This window comes from Mus pahari, chromosome X (assembly GCF_900095145.1).
Source record: "Mus pahari chromosome X, PAHARI_EIJ_v1.1, whole genome shotgun sequence".
In the NCBI taxonomy this organism is placed as follows: Eukaryota; Metazoa; Chordata; class Mammalia; order Rodentia; family Muridae; genus Mus; species Mus pahari.
Window position 1 is genome coordinate 119,711,823 of NC_034613.1, and position 27,958 is coordinate 119,739,780.

A 27,958-nucleotide genomic window follows, 5' to 3' on the forward strand; every position below is an offset into this window, starting at 1 on the left:
GAAGAACTGGAGGAGGCCCTCCAAGTACAACTTTTTTTTTTAAGGGTTGATTTTAAACAATGCAACCTAAGAGAATCTGTGTACAAAGAACTGGAAGGATTTAAGTACGTGGTTTATTATTAACACAGTAGCAAATATATCAAGGGGACACACCCGGGGGGGGGGGAAGTGTTTCAAATAAACACAGATTTGATCAGAGAGAAGTCAGTGCCCAATAAGCAAGCTTAAGGAGGCCTATTTGCTTGGTGATGCCCAGCTGATAAGCCAGGCTGTGACTGAAGAAGCCAATTTGAAACTCAGCCTAGTCCAGGCAGCCTTCGGACTGGCACCTGCTGCTCCAAGTAACTTTCAACATGATGGTGTTTGCATTTTGGAAGGTCTTTCTGATCTTAAACTGCCTTGCAGGTAAGGAATGGCAACTGGAAGTCGAATTTTCCTTTTAGACTAAAATCTCAGATATTTACAAAAATCTTTGTCTTCTAGACTTCAAAGAGATTGTGATGAATATATACGCTATTTTCAGAACTCTTGTTTAGTAAATGTGTTCGGTGTTGATGATTGGGAGGTCATTCTGCAGCCAAATTATTTTACAGACCTTATGAAATATTTCCCATTTTCTTTAGTTTGAGAGGTGAACAAGCAATTTTACCCAGAAAGCAAAGTTTGTACTTTAAAGATAAGATTTCTGTTTTAGTTCAGTGTTTCCCTAAGCTCACTATGTTTGACTCATTTTGCCAGGGCAAGAAAAGCCTCAAGGCCGCATGAACATATGTGTGGGGACACTAGAGAAAGACTCACTGATTGAGTAGTCAAACGATAATATGGATAATATGGATGAGTTTAGGAATTTGAGCAGAATAACATCATTTTTAGAGCCCCAAACCCCAGTGTTTGCTAAGCTCAGGAGAGGCTCAATTGGTTTGGAAAGTCCCTTGGCTGGGGTTTTAAAACTAATGTGTATATTTTGAATCTGTTCTGATGGTAAGTTAAGTTTATGGTAGCTACAATCATATTGTTTATAAAACAAGGGTGCTCTTTTAAGTCATATGTAATGTTAAGCTATCATTAGCATGGAATTTTATAAGCACACTTAATGGTACAAAAACATGCTAAAGTAAAAGAAGTAAAATGTCAAGATACACAAACATTAATTATAATAAATTAAACAAAGTTAATATAATAATCATGGTTCCTTTTCGGTAGTGTGATTAAATGTTTCCATTTTATTTCTCTAACTTTTTTAGGAATAGGGAAAATGTTCATTTAAATACTGTCATGTGGGTAATAGAAAAAATTTAAATATCTATTATTAAATACTTAAACAGAGATGTTATATGGAGTCAAAAGTCACCAGAAAGAACTATTAAATTTATCCCATGATCTATTCTGGCCATATAGTGGAAAATGTGTTAGTTACTTGATCTTAGAGTTTTGTTTCTACTTAATAGATGAGGAAAATCTCTGTCATTTTTTTCAGTTGTCAGCTAGTTGGGTCAAACACTAAGTTCTATGTACCAACCCTCTGGGAACACACCTTTAGTCAACATAATTCTTTCAGTAAAGCCATACCCTGTTCTATATGAGACACAGGGTCATAACAAATACATGAATGACTTTTATTACAAATAAATATATATTTATGTAATTTTACTGATGATAAATATAATGGATATTTACTGTATTTAACAATACAGAAATTTATAAATAAAAATATAATCTTACCACTCAGACTTGGGTAAATTATTTTTTCTATGTAAGAATGTATATTATATTCAAATAGGGCCTATGCCTTGTACCTCATTTTTCCTATTATTTAAACAATGATTTAGCATGATGGTGGTATATTGACTGTAACTTTCAGTAGATGGCCCAATCAGAGTGAGCCACAACACCTGAGTATTTTCTATTAAATCAGCTGTGTGGTTTTTTTTGTTGTTTTTGTCATTGTTTGACATTTGCTGTGTATTTATGGATATATGTTTTAGCTGGCCCAAAGCAAAATCCGATTGCACAGGAGGTGGTATAAAAATGGGGTATGATAGGATGTGATCTGCTGTAGTCACGTTCATATGGAAGGCATACAAAGGAAGATTTAGGTAATCTATAACTGTCTACCTGTCATTTACAGAGATCCAAGTCACTTGACTGATTAGGAGCCATCAGAAGGTATTAGAGCTGTAGGAAAACTAATAATGCCTTATAAATGTACAATTTTGTGCTCAACCTGCATTTGTTCCATAAAAAGGCTATTTTTGTATCAAGCATGCTACATGGACCCTAGTAAAAATGTGTTGAAAGAATAATTCACCACCCCCAAACCCAGACATCTGGAAATGATTTTCATACTCATATTTAAAATCAAATTTCTGTGCAGCTAATCAGGAAGATGTTATCTTAATCAAAATATTCTCAGTGATGTCTGAGGTCTTAATTTCCATTTCAGAAAAATTAATTTTTGTTAAAACTTTGTTGTACAACAAAAAATATGGTTTTAGTGCCTGGTGATATGTATTTGTCACCTGTTGGAAAGATATGTTATTGTTTTCAGTTAACGGAGGTATGCATTTGAGAAAAAGAAATGTCTTTTAATGTTGGTTTCAAAGTCAAACACAAAAATTGTAGGATCATTTGGTTATATCATTTTGTAACTAAAATATGGAGCATCTTTACATGCAAGTGGATAGAGATGAAATCACTTGAAATACACCTAGGAAATCAAGTCAGTTGGGCAGTATTTCTGCCATAGCATGGTAGTAGTCTAGTAATCCTCCAAATAAGCGAAGACCTTGCCCACATAGTAGGCATTAAACAAATGAATAATCATCACCAAAATAGGACACATTGAAAACTTTTAGAATGTTGATTCATTTAAACTTGAGCAGCCATGTACATTTCAACCATATACTCAGTTTTGCCTTGTTCATGAATTCAGTCAAGTCAATGAGGAAAATTGTAAGCTAGGATTTTCATAAAATGTGTTTTAGTAAAAAAAAAAAAAATACTGTAGCCGGGCGTGGTGGCATACTCCTTTAATCCCAGCACTTGGGAGGCAGAGGCAGGTGAATTTCTGAGTTCGAGGCCAGGCTGGTCTACAGAGTGAGTTCAAGGACAGCCAGGGCTACACAGAGAAACCCAGTCTAGAAAAAAACAAAAAAAAAGTGTTTTAGTCTTTAGCCTGTTGTTTATTTATTATTCAGTTAATATAGATTTTTTATTTTCTCAGTTTTAAATATTATTTTTATTATAAAATTATTACATATATAATAACTGGGAAGCCTCCACGTCTCTGAGGAAAAGGGGAGAAGGGAGTGAGAGGAGGAAAGGTGGGATGGAGGGACTGAGAGGAGAGGAAGGAGAGGAGGCTGCCATCAGGATACAAAGTGGGTGAATAGATTAAGAAAACCAGTAAATAAAAATATATGAATTAATCCAAGGGAAGAAAAATTTTTCTCCTGATGTTTGTAGAACTGCTTACTGTTTAGTGACTCATTTGCCATGTTCATTATCCACATATTATCGTCTTTGTAGTGGGCAAAATGTTAAAATATTCATTTAATCCTTACAAAAATCATAAGAAACTATTCAAAGATGAAGAACTGCATCTCAGGAGTTAAATGACTGTGAAGGTCATGGTGAAAGTTGAGTTTACTTGAGTACTATTAGATCAGTATACATTAAATTCAATGAAGGTACCAGAGCTTTCCTTTTAGGAAAATATATGTATATATTTCACAGTGATAAAGTGTTTCTTTTCCCATGATATCCAAATGATTTGGGCAGTTGTATTTCAGTGACTCTGTTATTATGATTGCTGTTATTAGAATGATCTGCTCCATTTAGCTGGTGTCACTCCACTCAACTAATCCTATTTTATGGCTATTGAAGACACTTGCTGTCTTAGTTAGGATTTTACTGTTGTGAACAGACGCCATGACCAGGGCAACTCTTATAAGGACAACATTTAACTGGGGCTGGCTTACAGGTTTAGAGGTTCAGTCTGTTATCATCAAGGCCAGAGTGTGGCAGCTAGGAGAAGCCTGGCTTCCAAGCAGCTAGGAGGAGGGTTTTAAAGCCCATACCCACAATGACACACTTCCTCTACCAAGGCCACACCTCCAAATAGTGCCACTCCCTGGACCAAGCATATTCATACCACCACACTTGCTATACTTTATTATATGCTTCTCAGTATGCTATTGATGTTATGGAGTTAGCAACATGTGCACACTTCCTCTAAACTATGTGCCATGTTCTATAGATTAGTATGATGCTTTTAAAAATAGACAAAATATTGATGTTTAGTGTTTCACAAAGCACTGAGATATTTAATTTCAGGAAGTATTTTAAAAAGTGTTTACATTTGTTTATTTATTTAATGTGCATGAATATTTTACCTACACGAATGTATGTGAACCATGTATGTGACTAGTGCCTACAGAGGTCAGAAGAGGGCATCAGATCCTCTGGAATAATAGGAATGGTTTTGTGAGTCAGCATATGGTAGTGGAAAGGATGCTAGCGTCCTCTTCAAAAGTAACAAATGCACTAAACCATTGAGCTATCATTCCAGCCCCGAAGAAGGAAGTATGTTAAGGACATTTATGGTTCCCTATTAAAATATAAGAAAAATACTATTTCTAAATACTCATCAGAAGTGTCAGTAAGGTGCCTGTTTTTTGTTTGTTTGTTTGTTTGTTTGTTTTTGATTCTTGTTTCTCGGTGATTTATTTTTCTAGATATTTTCTGTCATCAGATTTCTTTGGAATATCCCTGAATATTCTTTTCCATTTATATTAGTGTCATTGAAAAGCAATTTCTGTGATGACATCATTTATACATTGACTTGTCTCTCTGTAGTCTCCTGGGACCTATGCCTTTAAACTTCTGTACACATCTCTTCTCATCCTTGAAGAGCTAGTTTTTACAAACAAGACTATTCATTAGCCTTTGATTTTTCATTTGGGAGTTCAAACTTTTCAGTATGTGATGATGTATACATTTTTAAGTGCTCCTTGGTCTGAGCAGAATTTCTTCCCATGATCTCATTCCCAATCATAACTCCTTAAATTTTCCAGCAGAGAGTAATCTTCAGGTGTGAAAGAATAAGACACAGTCTCTGCTTGATGCTGTTGTTTGTACCTGAAATAGTCTGTGTTTTTCTTATATTAAAAATAAAATCTAACTCCACTTAAAGGAAAAAGGAAGATAAAGGTGTTTCTGTCTCAGACACATGGATTGTGTCTGTTGTGTGAATGAGTTTTATATTATCTGGGAAAACTAAGTCATCTTTATTATTATGCTCTCTTTTCTCATTTAATTCTTAACAAACTCAGCATTTTCATGACCTGTCAAATCCACTTCTACTAAATCATTTTCTGTGTTACATTCAGGCAGGCATCCTGCTGGTTTCATTGATTTCTTTAGAGCAGAGAAACCATACAACTGCCTAAGATTCACTTAATTACAGGGATGTCTGGAACAACCAAACATTCAATATATCCAAAAGGTTAAAGCTTAAAGCCAGTGTATAAATGGTGTTCCTTGATAAAGTTTGGATGGATGCAAGCCAACCTGAATGAGCTCAAATTGTCCCAGCACAATTTTAGAGGCTTAGTCTATTTTCATCATGGCAGCATCAGCCAGTCATGGGACAGGAGCAATAGCTGAGAGCTTTACATCTTGATCCACAGGCACCAGGCAGAAAGACACTGGGACTGGCATGGGCTAAGGTTTATATAATGAAGTTTATTTGAAAAATTAAAAACTAGTACCAAGTTCCATAGCTTGAAGCTGTGATGTTTGTTGCTACTGCATTAAGGGTAGTTAATACCTGAAAACTATCTTTTTGTCAAAATTTGAGAATTGGTTATGATTCTGAATATTGGCAATCTGGCCAGTAAAAAATGGTCTGGAAGTTTTGCCTTACTATTGTGAGAAAATGTGTAGTATTCTTTAAAATGTCTTACTTTATAGTTTGAAAATACTGTCTGAATACTGAGATGTAATTTTTGAGCTTTTACAGATCTCAAATTATTATAGATATATGTGTCTTCCAATATTAAAAACATCAGGGAATGTATTACCTACATCATTGAGTTCCATCCACTACCACACTGATCTGTGAGAGATGGCAGGTAGAGATTGGAGCTTCTAGTTCAATATTGTCTCTCCAGTATTTAGCACAAATTGATGTTCAGCAGATTCAAGGTTCCAATTAGACAAGAGGAGTATTTTTAAGACCTATTGCATAATAAAGTGATGATAGTTAATATATTATATATTTCTTTGTGAAAAAGTGTTTTGAGATTATAATTTCATTACATTTCTCCCTTTCCTTTTCCCCCTCCAAACCCTTCCATATTCTCCTTCAAATTCACAGTCCCCCATTTTTTTACTAGTTGTAATTGCATGCTGTATATTTAAAAATGGCTAAGAGAATATGTTGCTTTTAAATTTATTCATCTCTCACACAATACATTTCAACCACAGACTCTCCTTCCTCCCCCTCCCCCTTCTCCCCACATCCCTGCCACCCTTCCTTTCTCCAAGATTTACTCCTCCTCTTTTTCCCTCTAGGAAAGAGCAGGCATCTAAGAGATATCAACCAAATACAGCATAACAAGATGCAATAAGGCTAGGTACAAACTCTCATATCAAGGCTGGATGAGGCAACCAGTAGGAAGGGAAAAGTCCTACCAGCATTCAAAAGAGTCAGAGAGACCCCTCCTCCACACATACACATGCACTGTTGGGAGTCTAACAGAAAATCCAAGCTAAAGGAAACAATGGCATGAGTGCAGAGGTCCTGGCACAGATCCATGCAAGCTCTGTAGTTGCCACTTCTAAATGTCTTCATTACCAAAATATGATAAATGCATTAAATGATAGATATATCAATTGATAATATAATTATTCTGTGATATGTCAGAGTACCAAACAAACCACATATGCGTACCACATGTACAAATATTTTTCAGTTAATTTTAAATTAAGAAACAAAGAAGTCAAATAAAAGTCAGACATTGCAGTCATCTATTTCTCTGAAGACTTTCTCCATTACTGGTGATCAAAATCAGAGTTTTGTTCATGCAAGGCAAATACTCTAATCCCAAGCTGTATTTCCAGTCCTGAAGACTGTTTCAATGTATAACTTCACCCTCAATTTCCTTTCCACTACTTTGAATTATTTTTAAGTAAAATTAGATTATTTGTCTTCCCAAGAAACCCAAATGGAAATTATAGAACTAACAAAATACAATAATAAAAAGAAGAAACATGCTGATACACTCAGTAGTACAGCAGAGATGACAGAAAATAGAATCTGTATCTAGTGAAGCTATATCTCAAGAATTAAGGGAAAATAATGAGATTCTCAGTCTAAGGGGGTGGAATATCTTTACTTAGCAGGCATACCCTTGAAAAATGGATAAAGGAATTACTTCTGAAATCCAGAAGATGATGAAAGGAAGGATCTTGAGGAATTAGGAAGAATGAAGGGACAAAAGGAAGGGCAGAAATACTTGTACATACAGATAACTGCTTTAACTCATGAGCTCTCTGCATCATATGTGATGATTGAACAAAACAACATTATACCATTATCTTGTATTTGAGACAGTGACATTTAAATGTGGAGAAGGCAAGTGGACCCAAATGGAAGTGAAATTTACACAAACCACTGGACCTAGTAAAATATTGACACCAGTATTGACAGTGGTTTGATTTCTCTTTTATTTACCAGTGCTGGTATTGAGCCCAGAGTCTTGTGTATTTTAGATGTATCATGGTACTTTGAATCATATCTTCTTATGTAGAGTCCACAACCCAATAACAGCATAGTGCTTGTTTCTTCCCCAAGCACCTGTGGAGCATTGACTAAAAGACACCAAATATTCAGCTGTAAAACCTAAATGTAAAATAAGTGAAATCATGCAAGGCAACCAAATTGTGAGCTAGTAATGAGGGTAGGAGTCTGTAGCTCAGAGGTACAGTGCCTACTCACCATGCACAAGCTGTTTTCCATCTTCAGCACCACAAACAGGTACTGGGATCCCTCAAAAAAGTTTTCTCCAGGTAAAATACTTCTACCAACACTTACTATGTTAAAATACAAAACTGAAAAAAAATTAGAAAAAATACACAACACACATTCCTCTGGTCACCAGATTGATGGCATTATTACCTGTGATGGAGATTTTGGTTCTCTCTACTATATACTCATAAAAGGATGAAAGTCCATAAGAAACCTGGCATCTTTGTACTACTGTGGATATAATTCAGATCTTTCAGTAATTCCATCACTACTCTGCCCCCCAATACCCCCACACAGTGGTCTATGGATAGAACAACCAGCTTGTCCAGGTTTGCCTAGAATTTTCCTAGTTTTGGCCTTGGCTTTGACATCTCCAGTTCTTTAAATAAAGGCTCTAAATTCAAGGAACACTTTTGATCATAGGAAATCTGGGTTGGTTGTTCTCCATATCCAGACCTTTTAGTTTCTCTGGGTAAGACTGTAAGGCACTGTGTATAATATGACTTTTATAGGAACTACCAGTCCAGTGCTATTACCTCACCGTCACCTATGGTTTGATCGTCTTCACGCCAATAACTTGTTGAAAGAAACCCTCTTTCCCATGCCTGTTTTCTGCTCAGGTCTCCTGCATGTTTCACTCTACTCTCTATCACAGAGTCGCTACACAAGATGTGTTGTATTTGTGATGAAAATGTCATCAGAATGTGAGTATGTACTACTAATTATCTGATGATTATAATTTCAGGTCAGGTCAGTATGGTGCAAGTGACCATCCCAGACACATTCGTGAATGTCACTGTTGGATCTAATGTTACTCTTCTCTGCCTCTATACCACCACCGAGAAGTCCCTGGACAAGCTTTCAATTCAGTGGTCTTTCTTCCACAATAAGGAAATGGAGGAGCCAATATCTGTAAGGATTCTCTAATTAAATTATTCCCCCTTAGTAGTTCTCACTGGAAACTGTTGGCATGAGAGTATGAAGGAACAGTGAAGTATGAAGGAACTACTGAGAACAATGACAAAATTGAAGACATGGAGTTTTTAGGTAGCTGTTTAGTGAAGACAGTCATATGACTATGTATATCAGTCATCTCAGTTTTGTATAGTCAGCATCATGTGTGCTAGGTATTCCAGACTAGCCACAGGACTTCTCGTAGGTGAAATAAGCAGGAGCTCTTAAAGGACATTCTACAAATATCTCATTATTTTTCAGAAGATCCCAGTTTACATGTAAATCATAACAGATTTGAAGAGCTCTGCCAAATTTAATAACTGGGATCTGCCGGGCAAGGGATTTGGCACCTTGTTCCTGATTGAGTCTGACAGTTTGAAATCCCCCAGATTGATGGAGAAGGGCCATGGTAGTAATTGAGGGCAGCACGAAGTTAGAAGATAAAGGATGGAAGGGATGGACAAAAGGTTCGGGAGAAGTTGCCAACAGAGGGTAGGTGAGCACCTATGTGAAAGGATGATTCCACACGCAAACTGCCCAGCATCAGATTTTCTTCATTTGGCCTTGAGAGTAATTCCTTTTGAAAATTGTCCCAAGAGCTAAAATTGTATTACATAAAGTTGTGTGTACATCTGTGCACACGTGTATGCAAACTCATAGACCATTCATACCTCCATACATCCCTTGAAGAAAAAGGTCCACAGTTAATGGGTTTTCAAAATAACTCATGGCTCAAAATAATGAAGAGACCAACACTGGTGGTTTGGAATAGCCAGCTGCACCTGAGTTAGGCTTTGCCAAAAAAGGGAGGTTGGTGTAGTAGTAGAAAGATAAGGGAGTGACGCTTAGAAGCAGAAGTGGAGGAGAAGGAAGCCATGAGCTGTGAGGAGCCACTTCTTGGCCAGCTATGCTTCAACTCCTACTGACTCTTTGTAGGTACTGAATTTCTCTACATGAGATTGTGAACATTTCCTTATCAGGAAACATCACCCCCTGGGAGACTCTGTCAGCGCTACCCTGTATTCAGAGTTAAACAGTTTTGTTTAATATTGGTTATGGTAGAAAATATGGGAATCAATCCATGCCTCTCTTCAAAATACAGTAGGATGAAAGTATTTGTGGGAAACGATCTGACATAAGGCATATAAAAACACTTGAAAAAACATAAGTTGCTCCCATTTTTATCCCATGCAAATAGCAGCAGCAGCAGCAGGAAGACTATCAGAAGAAAATAACAACCAATTTCTGTTACCCAAAATATCTGGACATGTTTATGTCAACTAAGAAATAATTGCTTTTCCCCACAGGTTGTTTTCACTAAGATAATCACATGATCTCTTCTTTTTAAACTTTGATTTCTTAGGAGTCTTTTCAACACGTTGTTCATACACTTGAAGTCCTGCTTAGTTTTTCAAGTGGTGGCTTTAGCATCTTTTTGGGATGTCTTATGCTCAGTTCTCAATTCAAGATGTCCTCCACTTTCTGGAGACCAGGCCAAGTGAATCTGAGCTCAAGAGTGCAAATTCCCCACTTTGCATCCTCTGATTCTGGCATCTATAGAACCATCTCTTGATTGAACTCTAGCCACGAGGGGAGAATTATGACTAGCAGTGAACTTTTCTCAGGAAGAGACTGCAAGGGGAAAAGCTTTAGGCAATTAGAGTGAGTGTGGCTTGAGCTCAGGACTTCTCTTCGATGAACTTAAAAAAACCCTCTATTTACAAGTGTTTGATGAATTGATTCTTTCCTTGCCAAATCAAATGAGGTCGGTTCTCCTGAGCTGCTAGATCGAATGAAAAATGCTTGAAACCTGTGCAGTGCCCAGGCTGAGGAAGAGCAGGCCTCCTGGAGGAGGATGATGATGAAAAACACTTGCCAAAACACAGTTCCTTGTCTTGTTTTCCCATTCTGTTTCAGCTTACCTACCCTTGCCAGCTCCCCATCACAGCCCTCTTTTAGCTTCTACTTCTAGATAACTGGATTTCCTCTCCTCCCCTTCCTTCCCTGTCCTCTCCTCTCATGTCATGCATACGTGGGCTTTTCCTTGGGATCAGTCCCAGTAGAAACCTCTGGATAGATGTCAATTCTGCCTTCCTAGTTGCTGGCTTGATTACCCTAGACAAGTCACTTGACTTTTTAGAGATCCAGTTTTCCCTCTTGTAAAACGGGGGGTACCCACCTTGCTGACAGCTTGAATGAAATGATTGAATGAGATGGTTTTTGTGGAACACAAGGAAGACTTCTAGTGAATATGAGCTATTATAATTAACATCACCATTCATAAGATTTATTTTGCAAAATTATCTCACCCATGCCCCAGCTATATTGGAGGGAATAGAGAAAACAGCCCAACAAGATACACTTAATCTAACTGTATAACTCAGCCGAGACAGAGTCTAGGGATTTCCTGGTCTTGGGCCCCCAGTTGCTCTTCCTACCAGATTCCTAGTGATTGGAGGGGGAATCCAGACCCTTTTCTCTGCTACCTCTTATTCCTATGAAGAACTCGTTCAGCTAAGACTTTGCAGACATCCTGGGTTGAGATTGTAGTTTTCAAAATAGAATTTAGCTTTCATTCATGCACCTTCTTTGCTTGAGCATTTCCATGAATTCAAACTTCTGGAGAACACACTGTAAGTTCATCTAGGGAATGCTGGGGTAGGGGATATTTTGCAAAGGTTGAGATGGCTAAGCTTGAGACACAGCTCACTTGGTATAATGCTTGCATGAAGCCCGGAGTTCAGTCCCTAGCAACACATAAGCAAGGCATGGTAGTACATGCCTTTACTACTAAAACTCAGGGGGTGGAAGGAGGAAGATCAGAAAACCAAGATAATTCATGGGTTTCTAACAAGTTCAAGGCCAGCCCGTGATACAGGAAATCTCTTCTCAAGCCTCCCCCCCCACTCATGTATATATAATAGAGACTACTGTTTCTAGGACATTGTGTGGTATATGGGAGTAAAGTGTTACTAGTCTGACCACTAAGTGGTTTAATTCAGCATGTAGGTTGATATGGCAATATAGCATGTAGCATTCAGCTCTCAGATCCACTCATTTCTGCTCAAACACAGCATGGCTCGCATCCCAAAACTGAGGGTATGGAGGAAAAGGCAGTCAGTCAGTGTCTAAAAATGGTGCATGCAAGAGACGCTCGGGGAAGATGTAGCTGGACCTCTCAGGTAAGAAAACCCATTGGTGTACTACTAGACCCCTGCACTAATTACAGTCTAGGATATTAGACTTGCCTTAGGAGTGGGATGGAAGGGTTTCTGTATGATAGCAATAGAGATTCATGTAAGCTCTATATAACTGGGGAAGGTTGTATTGTTGTGGTTTGGTTTTAAAGACAGGGTCTTGCTCTAGAATGAAGGCTGGCCTTGGACTTAATATTCTCCTGCCTCAGCCTATAAGTACTGGGATGTGTATTGTTTGTGTTAATAAAAACGAGAGAAGTATGGGCTTGATAGATGGCTCAACAGTTAAGAAAGCTTGCTACAAGTGCAGAAACTTGAGTTTGATTCCCAAAAAAGATGTTACATGGCTCACAATTGCCTGTAACCCAAAGCCTGTGAGATCCAACGCCCCTTTCTGGCCTCCTTGAGCTCCTGCACTTGCACACGCACAACCACACATAGGTATACATTCACACATAAAAATACATTTATAAAAATAAAATAAAACCTAGAGAGTTTTTTAGTTTTCCCTTCTCATGTCCATGCCTGGAATTCTTAATCCCCCTCCAAAAGACTCCCAGGCCTATAGCTGCTCTGACCAGGCTAGTGGCCAGCTTTTGCCCCGTGTCTATCTTCCTCTCTTCAAAACCATTGCATTAAAAAGCAATTGACAGACACTTCGCCCCTTCTTAGAATTGGGGACAAAACTCCCATGGAAGGGGTTACAGAGACAAAGTTTGGAGCTGAAACGAAAGGATGGACCATCCAGAAACTGCCCCACCCAGGGGTCCATCCCATAATCAGCCACCAAACGCAGACACTATTGCATACACCAGCAAGATTTTGCTGAAAGGACCCTGATATAGCTGTCTCTTGTGAGGCTATGACTATGCCTGACAAACACAGAAGCTCACAATCAGCTATTGGATGGAACACAGGGCCCCCAATAGAGGAACTAGAGAAAGTACCCAAGGAGTTGAAGGGGGCTGCAACCCTATAGGTGGAACAACAATATGAACTAACCAGTACCCCCAGAGCTCGTGTCTCTAGCTGCATATGTAGCAGAAGATGGCCTAGTCTGCCATCATTGGGAAAAGAGGCCCCTTGGTCTTACAAACTTTATATGCCCCAGTACAGGGGAACACCAGGGCCAAGAAGGGGGGAGGAGAGGAGGGGGAGGGTATAGGGGACTTTGGGGATAACATTTAAAATGTAAACAAAGTGAATACCTAAGAAAAATTGGGAATTTTTTAAAAAGATGATAAAGTCCTTTAAAGAGAATGAATAAAACCCTTAAAGAAATATTAATGGCATGTCTGTATTCCAGACAGAGCAGCCATGTTGCTGGATCAAAATTCTCCTACAATGGAACAAATACTTTTTTGGAAAAAAAAAAAGCAATTGACTCTGAGGCCCAGTGTTTCCCAGGACCCAGGGCCATATACTGTGGCTCAGTGTCCTCTCTAGGGAAGTCCCTTTGGTGCATGGAAACTGCTCTTTCCATAAGCCCTCTGATCCTGAGGACATAGTGTCCATTTGGTCTTCTTTTCAGAAATGTCCTGTGTCTAAAAATATGGACAGCTTCACTCCATCCCTCAGAGGATAATCTCTGAAAATGTACCTGGTACAAGCAGACTAATCAGGAAAATTTGGGAAATCTGGTACCTCTCTGTCCATAGATGCTTCCCTTTTTTGTCTGCATTATTATTGCTAAAACCAGAGACAACACTTACCCATGGACAAAATGCACAGTGACACTGCTTAGCGTGGCTTTGTTAGACAACTACAACACGTATAATAGAAGAAATCCTTCACCATTCTCCTATCCACAACATGTCTCCAATTTGGACAACTCCTTCCCCAGAATTGAGTGACTTCATATTTTTTGGCTTCTTACATTTTTAAACCTGTTCTGTCCTCTGTAGGTAACATTATTTCCAATGTTTCTGCAACCTCTAGGGGAGGTGCTTCATTATTTCAGGGGAATTCAATAATTGAGAGGGCATTGATTTGATTTTTTTTCCAGACTTGGAGTCCTTAGTGACCTTTGGTGGGCGCTGGCTAGAGATGTTAAATGCTCTGCAATCCATGCAACAGAGCCACCCAACAAATTGACCAAAGTGCTACTGTTGCTATCAGAGAACCTTACAAATCACCCACCCCTTCATACTAATGCGGAGCTATTCTGGGCTTCATTTCATCAGTTGAAGAAGTGTACCCAAGCAGGGAACTTCCATGATTTTATCCAAAAAATAGTCACTCAAATGGTGGACATCTCAAGCAAATAGCAGAGAGTCTGTGTGTGTGTGTGTGTGTGTGTGTGTGTGTGTGTGTGTGTGGTATTCTATTTCTATTGTGTATAGCAATAGCCTCCGTAGCATGGACCTGAGATATTTCTGGGCCTGAAGCCCTTTGCCACTTTCCAACCCATGTCTAGCTGCTTTAGGAGCAAAAGCGAGGAGCTGGAAGAGGGGAAAAGGAAAGAATGTGCGGTTTAGCTGTGGAGTCCCAGGCTTCCATATCTCCCAAAGGAACCTGGAAAGCAGTTCTGGAAGCTAAAGGCATTTAGTAAATCCCAGTCTGCCTTAAATGGAAAGCAGATGGGATCCTTTCACGCCCTCTTGCTTACACATCAAGCCTCTAGTTTGAGAGCAGTGGTACAAAATTTGAGGCAACAACTGGCTACCAGCTGCACAGCCTCGTGTGACTAGAAACTTGGCCTCAGAGGCAGAGGAAAGCTGCTGAGCAGAGAGAGGAGGGCCTACAGCGCAGCTGGAGAGCTGCTGGAGAACACAGAGCGCATCATGTGGCACAACTGTCCGGCATAGAAGCACCAGACCAGGGAACTGCAGGCAGCGGCTGGCACGAGGGCGAAAGGGAGCCTGGCATCCACAATGGAATGGTCCCAAAGGGGATGGTAAATCATCCCCCTTGTCTTGGGCAGGACTGAGAGCGCTCTCTTAAGGCACACTGTTGGCAATCCTCAGGCTTGGATTCCAGGTCTGACTGTAAATTGATGGTGTGAACTTGGGAAAACTCACTTCCTCTCTTAGGGCCTCAGCGTCGTCTGTAATAGATGAGAAGGAATCAGAGTTTGCAAACTGGGGGCTTCTGGGCCTGGTTTGGCCAACAGCTGTATTTGGGTTGGCTAGGCCAGCACTTTGTTTCCACAGGCTATGCCAGCTCCTCGGTAATAAATACCATGGTCCCCTCTGGCTTAATTAAACCTACCTACCCATACTTGTAGACCCTGCCCCAGCTTGTTCTCATGTTTCCAGTGTCCAGACAGCCCCTGACAGCTCCTGAACTTCTGTGACAGGAACTAAGTGATCTCAAAGAGGATGTAATAACTAATAGGCTCTTGTGACTCTACCCTCCAGCCACCAACAAAGAGAACAGGAAGAGGAAATGTTGAGAGAAAGCAGGATTTTCAGTCATGATTGTGGCATAGGCAGCAATGGGTATAATTTTAACAAGTACACTTTAGGAAACATTGACAAGGATTTTCTTAAAGCAGGACTCTACTCATCCCTGACAAGGATGTGGCCTGTTGAATACATGAGGCTTTTCCTTGGCTTCATTTGCTCTTGCTCTGATCTCCAAATTGACTATATATATATATAGGGTTTTTGTTGTTGTTGTTTTGTTTTGTTTGTTTGTTTGTTTGATTTTTAAGTATTACTCTTTTGTGGAAAGTGAAACCAACTCGTAGAGTGGTTATTAGATAAACAGTTTGGAGAAAACATTCTTTTCATGTTTTCTTCCCAAGGGTAATGATAACATAGTGGGCTTGCCCAAGCAGAAAGCCCCTTCATCTGCATGACTGGCTAACACTTGCAACTCTCCTCCTCAGACAACGGCCTGAGTTCCAGGTCTCTTGTCTCATCCTTTTAGTGTCTATTGTCTGTGAGGGAAATATTGATCAAACTGCAGTGGAAGGAGCTGGATGGAAGGGATGATGGATAAGTTACATGTCTGAGACCTCATTGTTTATTTGCCTGCCACTTCCCCCTTGATTCAGGTCCCACTGGGAGACTTTTACAGTTGCTTCTCTCCATTTAATTTTTTTTTCAAATTTTATTATTTTGTTGTTTATTAAGACAAAGTTTCCCCTGTAAGTTAGCCTGGCTGTGTACTTGTGATCGTTTAGATTCCAAGCATGTATGACCTAGTCCTTGCCTAAAAGGTCCTCTTGAAGGCTCATCTCTGCATAATCAAGGTCCTTTCACCTAACCTCTCTAGAACTTTCTGTGGCAGGATTGATGGATGTTGCATCTTATTGTGATGTCATCAAACATCATAATTCGGGGCTGAACTGTTTCTTCTTGGGAGGAGAGGTACTGGCCAGAGGCACAGGTTGTAAAGGGCTGTCTTGATGGCAGTAGGCTGGGTTCCATGTAAGATACACCAGGATCTCATGCTACCCACTAGTAAGTAAATAGATGGGGTGTTGCCTGTCAGTGTAGTAAAGTCTTTTGAGAGGTTAAATGTACACCTACCTCATTTGAATACCTTGAATTGTTCTGGTAGCTTTCTGGTTGGTCAAACACTGCTCTGGTTTAAGTTGGGGCAGGGTGTAGCATAAATGAATGAACTATAAGGTATCACGTGTAGGGCATAGAATAATGTTAGAGAAAACAATGGAGAGATGAAATTGTTTGCACTTTGTCATTTATTTGTTTATTTATTTATTTGAAATTTCCCTTGTTGGTCTTGCTTTAAAATATATTGCCCCAGCACTCGGGAGGCAGAGGCAGGCGGATTTCTGAGTTTGAGGCCAGCCTGGTCTACAGAGTGAGTTCCAGGACAGCCAGGGCTGTACAGAGAAACCCTGTCTCGAAAAAAAAAAGAATGATGATGGTTTGTTAATAAAATATATTGCCTTTCTGCACAGAGCTGGAAAGGCACATTTGAGTTCCTCAAGACACTATCACTAGCTTCTTTTTTCTGAGTCTTTTCTCTTTTTAAGAGATTGATTAGGTAAAGACCTCTGGGCAAGGAATTAGGGCAACTCCTTCTCCTTCTGTTTAATTGGCTTTGCTTGTGTGTCACCATTTTTATTCCACTGAGGGTGGAACATAGAAGACCATCCATGCTAGGCAAGTTCTCTACCATTGAAAGCCCACCCAGCCCCTCAGCTGCTGATTTTGTGCCATTTTTTAAAACCTCCTTTGGCTTAAGTTTCTTCTATAAAGTGAGGCTAATGAATTAAATGAGCCAGAAGAACCATCTAGAAGATTTTATGAAAATAACTTCTCATTAGATGAAAGCAATCCCAGTTTATGGGACATACATTGAAATCACTGAATGACACATATTTATATTCATTTAGCAAACTGTGTACACAGAGTATGCATATTGGGAAGGGAACTCAGGTCTTATTACCTAATCTAGTAATTCTCAAGTTGCAGTCACTCATGCCCCAGCCTCATAATTTTTTTTTTCAGATTTGTGTATTCCCAGAACTTTTCTTTTTAGTTAATAGTTTCTATACTGACTGGGACTTTTAAAATCTTAAAACCTTAATGTCACCTAAGCAGCAATATCCATAAAGTTACATATTTGGCATGCTAGATGTGTTTCTTTTCAACATTAAAATTAGTAGGCATTCATTTAGATATCACTGAAAATCGATGTTTTACTTTGGAACACATTGCTCTGGCTCCTTGTTCACAGGTGAAAACTAAAAGGTTAGACAGATTAGCTATCTTTGCTTCTTATCACTCAGCAAGTTGCTATGGAGGCATAGCTAGGGGACACCTCATGTGACCACATCACAGTCAGAGGCAGAGTTGTAGGCCAACCTAGATTATGTGACACCTAGACCAGACTTCTCTGTACCACATGATTCTTATCCCATGGTTACCACTGATACCTAAAATACATGCTATTTAATGGAGATGGGAGTAGAACTCAGGTCTTTCTTAAATCCAATTAATTGGTTTTTAATTGGAAAATTTACTTTTTAAATAATTTTGCTATATGATAGTATCTTTTGTTATGTAAGTTTGGTATATGTGTACTGTATTACAGCAATAGTCTCCCCCCAACCTCTCCCACATCTTCCCTTTCCCCCTTGGTCCCTCTCAAATTCATGGTGATTTTTCTCTCATAATTATATATGAATAAATAGATAAATGCAACACACTGAGTCCATGTAGTATTATAATATGTATATAGTTTTAGAGTTGGCCACTTGATATTAAATAACCAATTAGAGGGCTCATTGTGGGGTGGAGGGTCCTGATTCTCCCTCTTTCAGTAGTCACTAAGTCCTTGAAGCTCTTCTTTGTATATTTTGATCATATTCACCCCATGTCCACTTTCCCAGATCCACCACCTCCTTCCCTAGCCACTCCATTTTGTGCTCTCTCTTTTTTTCTACCCATCAAGTCCAGTTTGTACTGTCAACATGTTCTTGATGTGGGTGACCTTCCACTGGAGTGTGGTGGACTGACTTATCAGAGACAGTATTCTTAAAACTGATTCTCCTTCTGCCAGCAGCCATCAGTTGCCAATTGCTTGTGGACTAGGGGTGGACTTCATACCCCCTTTTCTCTCCATGCTGTGATCTGGTATTTCTTGAGCATGTTTGAGAGGGTTTTAAAAAGACAATCTTGTTATCTAACTTAGGTGGTTCTCAAAATCATCATGCTCCTGCTTCAGCTTCCCAAGAGAATGAGACTTTAGGTTTATGCCACTGATTAACTTAAATCCAGTATGTTGTAATGATGCCAAACAAAATGAATCCTGTCCCCTCAGATGTCATCTGAAGTCCTTAGTTCCACTGTTTGACATAGAGAGGTAGCTAAAACAGAGCAGGTGCACTGTTGGCCTTTTGCCAGTTTATGTGGATTTATCCTACCACTAGGAAAGAATGAGACTAAATGATTTCTCAAGGAATATTCTACCTTAAAGTTTTATATTTCTAATAAACAGAAAAAAATCCAGGTGTGCTTATCTAAAAGTGTGTGCATGAAAGGGACACGAACATTTAAACTTCTAGGAAAAGCGGTCTCATTGGGCAAATGTGAATTGGAAGTCCATAAAGTGGTAAATATCTCTTGAGATGTATCTTATCTGCCGTTACATGAAGAGCTTCTACCGGGTAGACTGAGCAGGTGAGTGTCATGTTCTCCAAGCCCAAGGTTAGAAGTTAAATCCTCTGAACTCCAATTGTCCGCTCTTCTGCAAACTAAGCTTAGCAGTTCCTGCCCTAGTGACATCACTGAGCTGTTGGGAGGCAAATGAGGAAATGGCTATCAACAACAGTCAGAAAGTTAAAATCCTCACTAAAGTTCCCAGGAACACATGTAGAAGGGACTTCCTGGTAGCTTATCCTCATCCTGGATACTCTCGGGTTCTCATCTGAATGATTTTTCTATCCTAGATCTATTACTCTGAAGGTGGACAAGCTTCAGCTATTGGGCAATTCAAGGACCGAATAATTGGAGCTACTAAGCCTGGTAATGCATCTATCACCATATTGCATATGCAGCCAGCAGACAGTGGAATTTACATCTGTGATGTCAACAATCCTCCAGATTTTGTCGGCAAAAACCAAGGCCTCCTTGATGTCACTGTCTTAGGTATGGACACTATTTTATGCCTTTTCTTTTCTTGAAGCACCTTAGGACAGTGAGTGAGTCAAGTCCCTGGGCTACAGTATCAATTATATCTCTGGGGTTAATGGTCCTTCCTGATCCATTTATTATCAGAGATGGTTTTATTTAATTTAACAGCATTCCAACTCAATCCATATAGTAATACCTAAAAATTACCATATAAAAGATATGGTACCAGATAAAAGAGGCCACTAAAATGACAGGGTAAATAACAGAACTTCTATGCAGCTATAGCTCAGAAGAACACAGTGAGCTACCAAGTGATCACCAGGGACTCTTTCAGGAGGAACTTGTACTTAGAGCCACACTTAGCTACTAGAAACAGCTGTCAATCTATTTATTCCCCTTTTCACAATGAAATAATTATTTCAAACAGAAGAGTCCACTTTTTAAATCTATCTGTCTGTCTGTCTAGTCATTCATTTATTTATCATTATTTTATATTTTGTTTCATTTTGTCTTGAGGCAGAGTCTCCTGGATCCATAGCCAGCCTTGAGCTTGCTATGTCACATACTATGATCTTGAATTTTGATTAAGGGGGTGGGGCTTCCTTTCTAAAATGCTAAAGCTATTTGGAAAAATAATACTTGTTAAGTCATTATAAGAATTAATTTGGGGGCTGGTGAGATGGCTCAGTGGGTAAGAGCACCCGACTGCTCTTCCGAAGGTCCCGAGTTCAAATCCCAGCAACCACATGGTGGCTCATAACCATCCGTAACAAGATCTGACTCCCTCTTCTGGAGTGTCTGAAGACAGCTACAGTGTACTTACATATAATAAATAAATAAATCTTAAAAAAATACTGTTTAAAAAAAAGAATTAACTTATGATGAACACATATTTATTATATGACATAGGACAAATCATATCTTCTCTCAGAATAGACTTGGAAAAGTCCATATATTCAGGATTTATGGTACCCCTCCTTTGTGCACAGAACAATAAGCTTAGTAGTGATGGAGAAATAGCTTTTGTCCTTGAGATCACACAATGTTTGTTGTTGTTGTTGTTGTTGTTGTTGTTGTTGTTGTTATTTGTTTGGTTGGTTGATTTTGAGGGATCATTCCAACTTTGGAGAACACTAAAGACCTAGTTGCAGAGTGTAAAGAAGAAAATATTAGAGGGAGGGAAAGAAGGGCTTGAAACACTTACAAGTAGCCCCAAATGGAACTGGTCTAGTTGCCGTTCCTGTTTTGAGTTTGAGTATATGCATCATAGGAAAGGAGACCCTAGGCCAAATGACTGACTATGTAGTTGAGGGCCTTAAAGAAGCAGCAAATGGCAACAAGGTGCACAGCTAAAAGAACTATCCACAGTTGTCTTGCTACCCATGTGATACTCAAAGAAACCAATTGATGCTTACTGTGAACTCTGTCATTGCATCTACTCTCCTGAAAAAGAGGGACATGTTACCCAGGAGGTAATGGTTTTTTTTTTGTTGTTGTTGTTTGTTTGTTTGTTTGTTTGTTTTTATTAGATATTTTCTTCATTTACATTTCAAATGCTATCCCAAAAGTCCCCTATACCCTTGCCCTGCCCTGCTCCCAAACCCACCCACTCCCGCTTCCTGGCCCTGGCATTCCCCTGCTCTGGGGCATATAATCTTTGCAAGACCAAGGGCCTCTCAGGTAATGTTTAAGAGTGGTTTCTCAGTCAGTTGTGTTTTATTATGCTGAGCCTTGTGCTAGGCATTAGGGTATAGGACTAGATGAACCCATTCCTAGAACAGTTGCAAGTCAGAAGATTAGTCATAGGGATGGGGGAATATAATGTAGCAAGAATGCCAGAAAACATGAGACTGGAAATGAGAAAACTTGGGTTCTAGAAGGCCTTTCTCTGTTCTCAGTAACCTCACACAATATAGTCCATCATTCCCTGGCCACTGTAAGACAGGTTTTAAGTCTGTCTCCTTTACTGATTTATTATGAGAATTCAATTAGGTGCTGGGGATTAAAGGGCCTTTTAATGTTCAAGTAATTTGAGGGATTAATCCTCTAATGATTTTCTGTTGCTGCTATGTCTCTGCGGTGATCTGAGCAGAAGCAATTGTCAAGAAAAGGCTTCTAAATAGCCCTGAGCTAAGCTACACAGGAAGGTTAATTTTCTTAAATTTGAAGTTCAGAGGATTCCCAGTGAATTTCCACAAGCTAAGGCTACCTTAAGCTAGATTTTGGTTGGTTTGTTGCCCTATGAGTCTCTGAGTCATTGCTATGTCTTTGTCATAATTTCCATGAAGCAGCCAGAATCCATAAACTGAAGATGCTGAACAATCTAAAGATTTCCTTATCTAAAAACAGTAAAATATTCTATTTTTATTAATAAAAAATTATCCTATGATTTTCAACCTTCCAGTAGTAGTGATAGTAGATTACCTCTAAAATTTCAAGTCAGTTTGCAGTTCTCAAATCCCATTGCATATGAACAACACCCTGACTGGTCCTGGGTGAAATAGAGATGGGTGAGTTAGAGAGACCAGCCGGGCAGGAGAATTATTGATACTCCATTAAAGATGGCTCTTCATAGCACTACATTAAAAAATACCACTTTATTATAATGAACTCACAAATAAAAGTGCCCATATCTAGATTATGGTAACCATTCACATAAACACTTGCCCAGGCTAAACCCATGGGGCTTTGCTTAGGCCTTTCTCCTCTCACTGTCATTTATATTATTATGAACTTGATTTGCTACAAAAAAGAAAAATATCTAGGAGAGTTGAACATAGGAAAGCAATTAGCTTTATATTCTCTTTGGAGAGTCATGTGTCCTTATGCCTGCATTCCATCCCTTCTGGTCACCTAATAGTGCCATTTGTGGTCTCCTTTCTAAATGTTACACTACACCCATGTGTATGATATGCAAAATGTTAGATTATACCCCTAATGTATATGTTCATGGGTAAACAGCTGTGATGGTAGGTATAGTATAGCAATGCATCTTTGAGGGACATTTATTGTCCAACATGGCTAACAATTCTGTGTATTTACTTTGCATTCATGAATTTCTTAAAGCCTGAGAACATGTTTCAGTTACTGTTCTAAGCAATGGAAATAGTAAGATGTCAAAGATAGGGTCGCAGTCCTCCAGAAATCCAATCTAGTGAAAAAGACAGATTGCAAAAAAGCTTTCAATGGGTGTTTTGAGGGGAGAGCTGTGACAGCACAGGGATGGGGTGGGGAGTAACTTCAGAAGGGGAACTAGAGAAGGCTTATCAGGGAAAGAGACTTTTGTGCTGGCCAGGGAAGGACACAAGAGTGTGAGCACAGGCTGAAGTGGCAGGTTACAATTCACACAAAGAAAGCAGAAGTGAACAAAGAAGCAGGTGGTTTGGCGGATGGCCATTTGTTTAAGAGATTTCCATTAGTTATGACAACTTGGGAAAATCAATCTCTCATCCCAGATCAACTCGGAATAATTATTATGTGTACATTTGGAATGAACACCATCTCCATTCTGCAGTTTGCCACATGAAAATTATTAATTTAGAGGAGCTTTGTGAACACATCAAAGCATTCTCATTTTTCTCTTGAGATGAACCTTTTTCTTCCATCCCAATTCTGATGAAAGCAATAAAGCCAAAGGGTAGATCAATGACTTTGTCAATAAAACATTCTAGCTCTTTTGGGGACTTTAACTGGATGAAATGTCAGCTCAATTCTGATTCAGTAGTTTTAGAAGATATATAGGTTTACAGCTTGCCTCAAAATGAGTCACCTAGTGTTTTGTTAATAATAAAAAGAGAGAGATAGAAGGAGAAAAAGAAGAGGCCCAAACTGGGTTTGAATTTGGGATCAATGAACAAGTGCCAGTTATTCTAGTTTGCTGTCTATAATCTAGTCCTAGTGCTTGACTTTTTAGTGATGAAATACCCACATTTCATTGTTCAGATTGCTTTGTTCTAATACAGGGGCTATTTTTTTAAGACACTAAGCCTCATCATAGTTGAATGATAGGGTTAAATGGCCTAGGTTAAGGTAAATCAAGTTTTTCTAATCTCAGAAAGCCATTGATATGGAAGAGAGGATTGAAATCTAAATAGAACATATTCTAAAACAGAAGATAGTAGTTTTCAAAGACTAGTGAAGCAGTGTGAAGAGTTGTGTTTATACACATCTATCTTCTTTGTGTGTAACAAGGGTTTGAGTCTGAGACAGCTTACCAGACCAGAAGCTTATAAAAGATTGATTTCAATAGCAAAAAAATTAGTCTAATCCACAGCCATCACTAATTCCATGTACAAGTCCCTTTTTATGGTATTTTCACTTGACCAGCTAGAACTTAGACTGTTTCTTATTTATATTTTACAGATGAGTCAAACTGAGGTTTAGTTTCAATTAAGCAACTTGCCCAAATATCTATTATGTAAAGTTGTAGAGTTGGCTTTCTGAGATGGGAAAAACTTGATTTACCTGCATTAATGTAGGCCATTTAACCACACCATTTAACTATGACTAGGCTTAATATGTTTTTAAAAATGGTCCAAATGTTATAGCCCCTGTATCAGAACAGAGAAATTTGAACAATAAACTGTGGGTATTGGATCTAGCTCTGTGATCCTGTGTCCAGTGAGAACAAAAGGCATGAATAGTCTAAAGCATTTAAAATGTAAATTTCATAAGTTTGAGAGTGTTAACCATTAGAAGGATAGCTTTTATAATCCAATTTAAGATAAGGAAAAAGAGCTAGGTATGGTAACATATGCCTGCAATTCTAGCACTTGAGAGGTAGAGGCCAGATGATCGTGAATTGAAGGTTTATCTTCAGCCACATAGCAAAGTGATCTTAGGCTACATGAGACCTTGCCTCAAAAGACCCACAAACCAACCAACCAACCAACCAACTAACCAACCAAACGTAAAACAAAAGGATGACTGTTAACTGGAATGTGTAGAATTTATGATCATTATCTGTGTATGTCACTTAGGACAGAGTGAGTGACACGAAGTAAGGAGGATGGGAAGATTGTGACTCACAGCTATCTACAGAACATCTCCATCCAAGTGCTGTCATAAATAGCTGAAAAGTCAGCATGTAGCAAATGGCCTCCAGTGTCACTCTTCCTTTTCATCCCTTCCTCTAAAACTTATTCTTCAACCTGAATTCTTTATCTCCGGCGGCAGCACTGATCATGGACCCAGAGGCAGAAGCTGGGAACTAACCATAGCTCTTCCCCTCTTTGTCATCCTCTGTAACTGGCTGACCACTCCTGTTGACTCCATTTTCTTAATACCTCTTGAATGGCTTTTTACTTGGCTCAGGAACCCTTAATATCTGAGAGCTCCGTGTGAGGTATTAGAAAAATCATTATCCCTACCTTTCCAAAACTCCTTCCATGGTTTCCCTGTTCCCAGTGCAAAGCACATATAATACAGAGCCCTCCTAAGTGCTTGCTGAGTGACAGAAAGATTGCAGCATCATATAGCACATATGCAAAATGGGCTTCTGCTGAGGAGAAACACAGACAAATTCAAAATCTCCCAGCAAGTTTGGGTCACTATAGATGAATACATAAAAAACAAAGGAATAGAGAATGTAATGTTGATAGAATATTTTAAAATTTATTTTCTCAAAAGGGCTCTGTTTTCATTTAAGACTGCTTTTAAAATATAAGCTATGTTTCTACTCAGAGTTTGCTTGCATTTGGCTGTTTTAATAAAGGCATATTTTAGGATACAATGAGGAAATGCATGGTTATAAATCCGGGGAAGAGGCAGACAGAAGAGACACTATTTGAATCTTAATGGGCTCCTGACTAGATGGCTCTTGCAGCTGAAGTGCTCTACCCCCATCTGGTGGTACAATTAGAAAACTGTCCCCCGAAAAAACCCTTTTTAAAGGCTAAACTAAATAGACTAAATAAATGTATCTTCTGTTGGTTTGTGACATAAAAGTGAGAAAGTGACTGCAATGGTCACAGACTGCCATTTTCTTGCAGGAATCTTAATCTTTGACTTTGCCTTACAGTCAAACCTTCCAAGCCCTTTTGTACCATCCAAGGAAGACCAGAAGCAGGCCATCCTATTTCCTTGTCTTGCCTTTCTGCCTTTGGAACACCATCTCCTTTGTATTACTGGTATAAGATTGAGGGGAACACCATTGTGCCAGTAAAAGAAAGCTTCAGTGAGTAGCGCCTTTCAGAACTTCTGGATTGGACTGGTGTTTGGGTTGCCTAACAGTATGTGCTGTTCATTGCTCGTCTGAAGTGCTCAAACATTTCTTCCCTTGATGTCACAGTGTGTATGTGTTTGTGTGTATGTGGGTTGCTGATGTGCTTAAAATGATGCCTGTCTCCTAACATGATGATTGTGACATGTCTATTTCCCTGAATGCAGAATTCATCTGAGAGGTAGTTAGTTGGGGAGGGTCTGTGTTGTTGGGCTACTTTTAGAGTATGTCAAGAGACTTCGTTGGATCTTATCCATCAGGAGAGGCCCACTGTAAGAAAGTAGCTTGGAATTAAGCAATGTAAACTGAGATGACAAGAGATCTTAAACATCTGTTTCTTGGTTTTGACAGACTCAGCCACTGGAGTTTTTGTTATTGGAAATCTAACAAATTTTGAAGAAGGTTATTACCAGTGTACTGCCATCAACAGTCTTGGCAATAGTTCTTGTGAAATTGACTTAACATCTTCACGTGAGTTGACCATATAGCTTTCGTACTTTATCCTTGAATCAGTTGAGCACATTTACTAGGAGCTCCCTTTAGTCCTTCTTGCCTCTCTAGAGATTCTGTATTTTAGTGGTAAGTTGATATGATGAATGGCCATCCCAGTCTCTACCATCTACATAATATATTCATGAACTCCTTCACTAAGTAGTTTGCTTAAGCATCACACAATCATTAGAAAGTAGGCATTCTTGTATGATAAATAAAAACAGTGGTGTTATTAACAGTCTAGGATGCTCTTTCTTATGTAACATTTTGGCTATCTTTGTCAAATTTACAGCTTACAGACTTCCTGCTTAAGATCAGGTGCTAAAAAACTCAGGGAAATACATGAAGATAAGGCACAAGCAGAACTTTCTGACAAGGACTTTGGTAGCCCAGGAAATAATAGCAAGAACAGATAAATGAGCTTGCTCTTGTATGAAATTTAAAAGCTTTTTGTACAGCACAGAAAATAACGAGCTGAAATAAGATGCAGCCTAGAGAATGGAAGGAAATGTTGTCCAGCCATTTAGCCCACTGAGGATTGATACCCAGAATAGATGAAGAACTTTAAAAAAAAATCCAGGGATAATCCAATCAATAAATAGGTAGATGTTTTGTACAGACAAGTCTCAGAAGAATTACAACTAGGCAACAAGTGTATGAAAAAAATGTTCAGTGTCTTTTTACCATCAGAAAATGCACATCAGAATTCTGGTGATCTTCTATTTCACCCCAGTTATATAACTATCATCAAGAAATCAAACAAGAAATTTGAGCAAGCTTATGGAGGAAAAGGAACTGCTTCCCACTCTGCTGGTGGGAATGTGAAGTAGAGCAACCACAATGGAAATTGGTATAGAGGATCCTCAAAACAACAACAACAACAACAACAACAACAACAACAAATGTTTATTGTTATTAGAATTAGTATTAAATTACTTCCAAGATCCTTAACTAGGTGCTACATGAGCAATCTCTCTCCCACCATCCCTACCACCCTATTTATGGAAACAGAATAAATACATAGTCAGTCTTATTTTCCCAAAGGGTACACTGAACCTTAGAGAGGTAAATGACTTACCCAAGTTCATCCAGTTACTAACTTGTACAGCTGAGTTGCCTCTAAGTCTCTTCCTCTTGAAAGGCGCTCATTTACTCTCTGATATCCAGGCTCTTAAGCCCTGGCACTGACAAATTAAGTCAAATTCTGAGACAAAACCTTCTAAGGGATGTCTTTTCTAGTCTCTTTGGCATCCCTTGAAAACTCTTAGAACCTTGTTGTCTGTCCTCCATTCTCATATCACTTTCAGCTCTTTCCTGTGACCATCTCCGTTGTCTTTCAGTACTTCTCACTCAATTTGTTTTCTGCCCTTCTACAGCCAGAGTCACCTTGCAGATGTTTGGCCACTTAAGATGAGTACTCTAGTCTTCTTTCCAGTGTTTGCCTGGCTTGCCTGCCTGCCTGCCTGCCTGCCTGCCTGCCTGCCTGCCTCCCTCCCTCCCTCCCTCCCTC

The 27,958-nt window shown here is 39.1% G+C and overlaps 1 protein-coding gene across 3 annotated transcripts in view; it reads left to right on the forward strand.

The window, feature by feature from the left end:
• The first annotated feature begins 286 nt into the window (after window positions 1–286).
• The window catches only part of Vsig1 (V-set and immunoglobulin domain containing 1), a 32,939-nt gene continuing 5,267 nt past the window's right edge, over window positions 287–27,958 (forward strand). The window contains exons 1-6 of one of the 3 annotated variants that reach the window (XM_021188336.2): window positions 287–405; window positions 8,778–8,944; window positions 12,061–12,168; window positions 19,553–19,751; window positions 25,756–25,911; window positions 26,308–26,427. In XM_021188336.2, coding sequence (XP_021043995.1) covers window positions 354–405; window positions 8,778–8,944; window positions 12,061–12,168; window positions 19,553–19,751; window positions 25,756–25,911; window positions 26,308–26,427 — 802 coding nt within the window. In that variant the 5' untranslated portion in view covers window positions 287–353. Of the gene's footprint in view, window positions 406–8,777; window positions 8,945–12,060; window positions 12,169–16,498; window positions 16,560–19,552; window positions 19,752–25,755; window positions 25,912–26,307; window positions 26,428–27,958 lie in introns of those variants that run through there. The other 2 variants (XM_021188337.1, XM_021188338.1) reach the window with 2 other exon arrangements.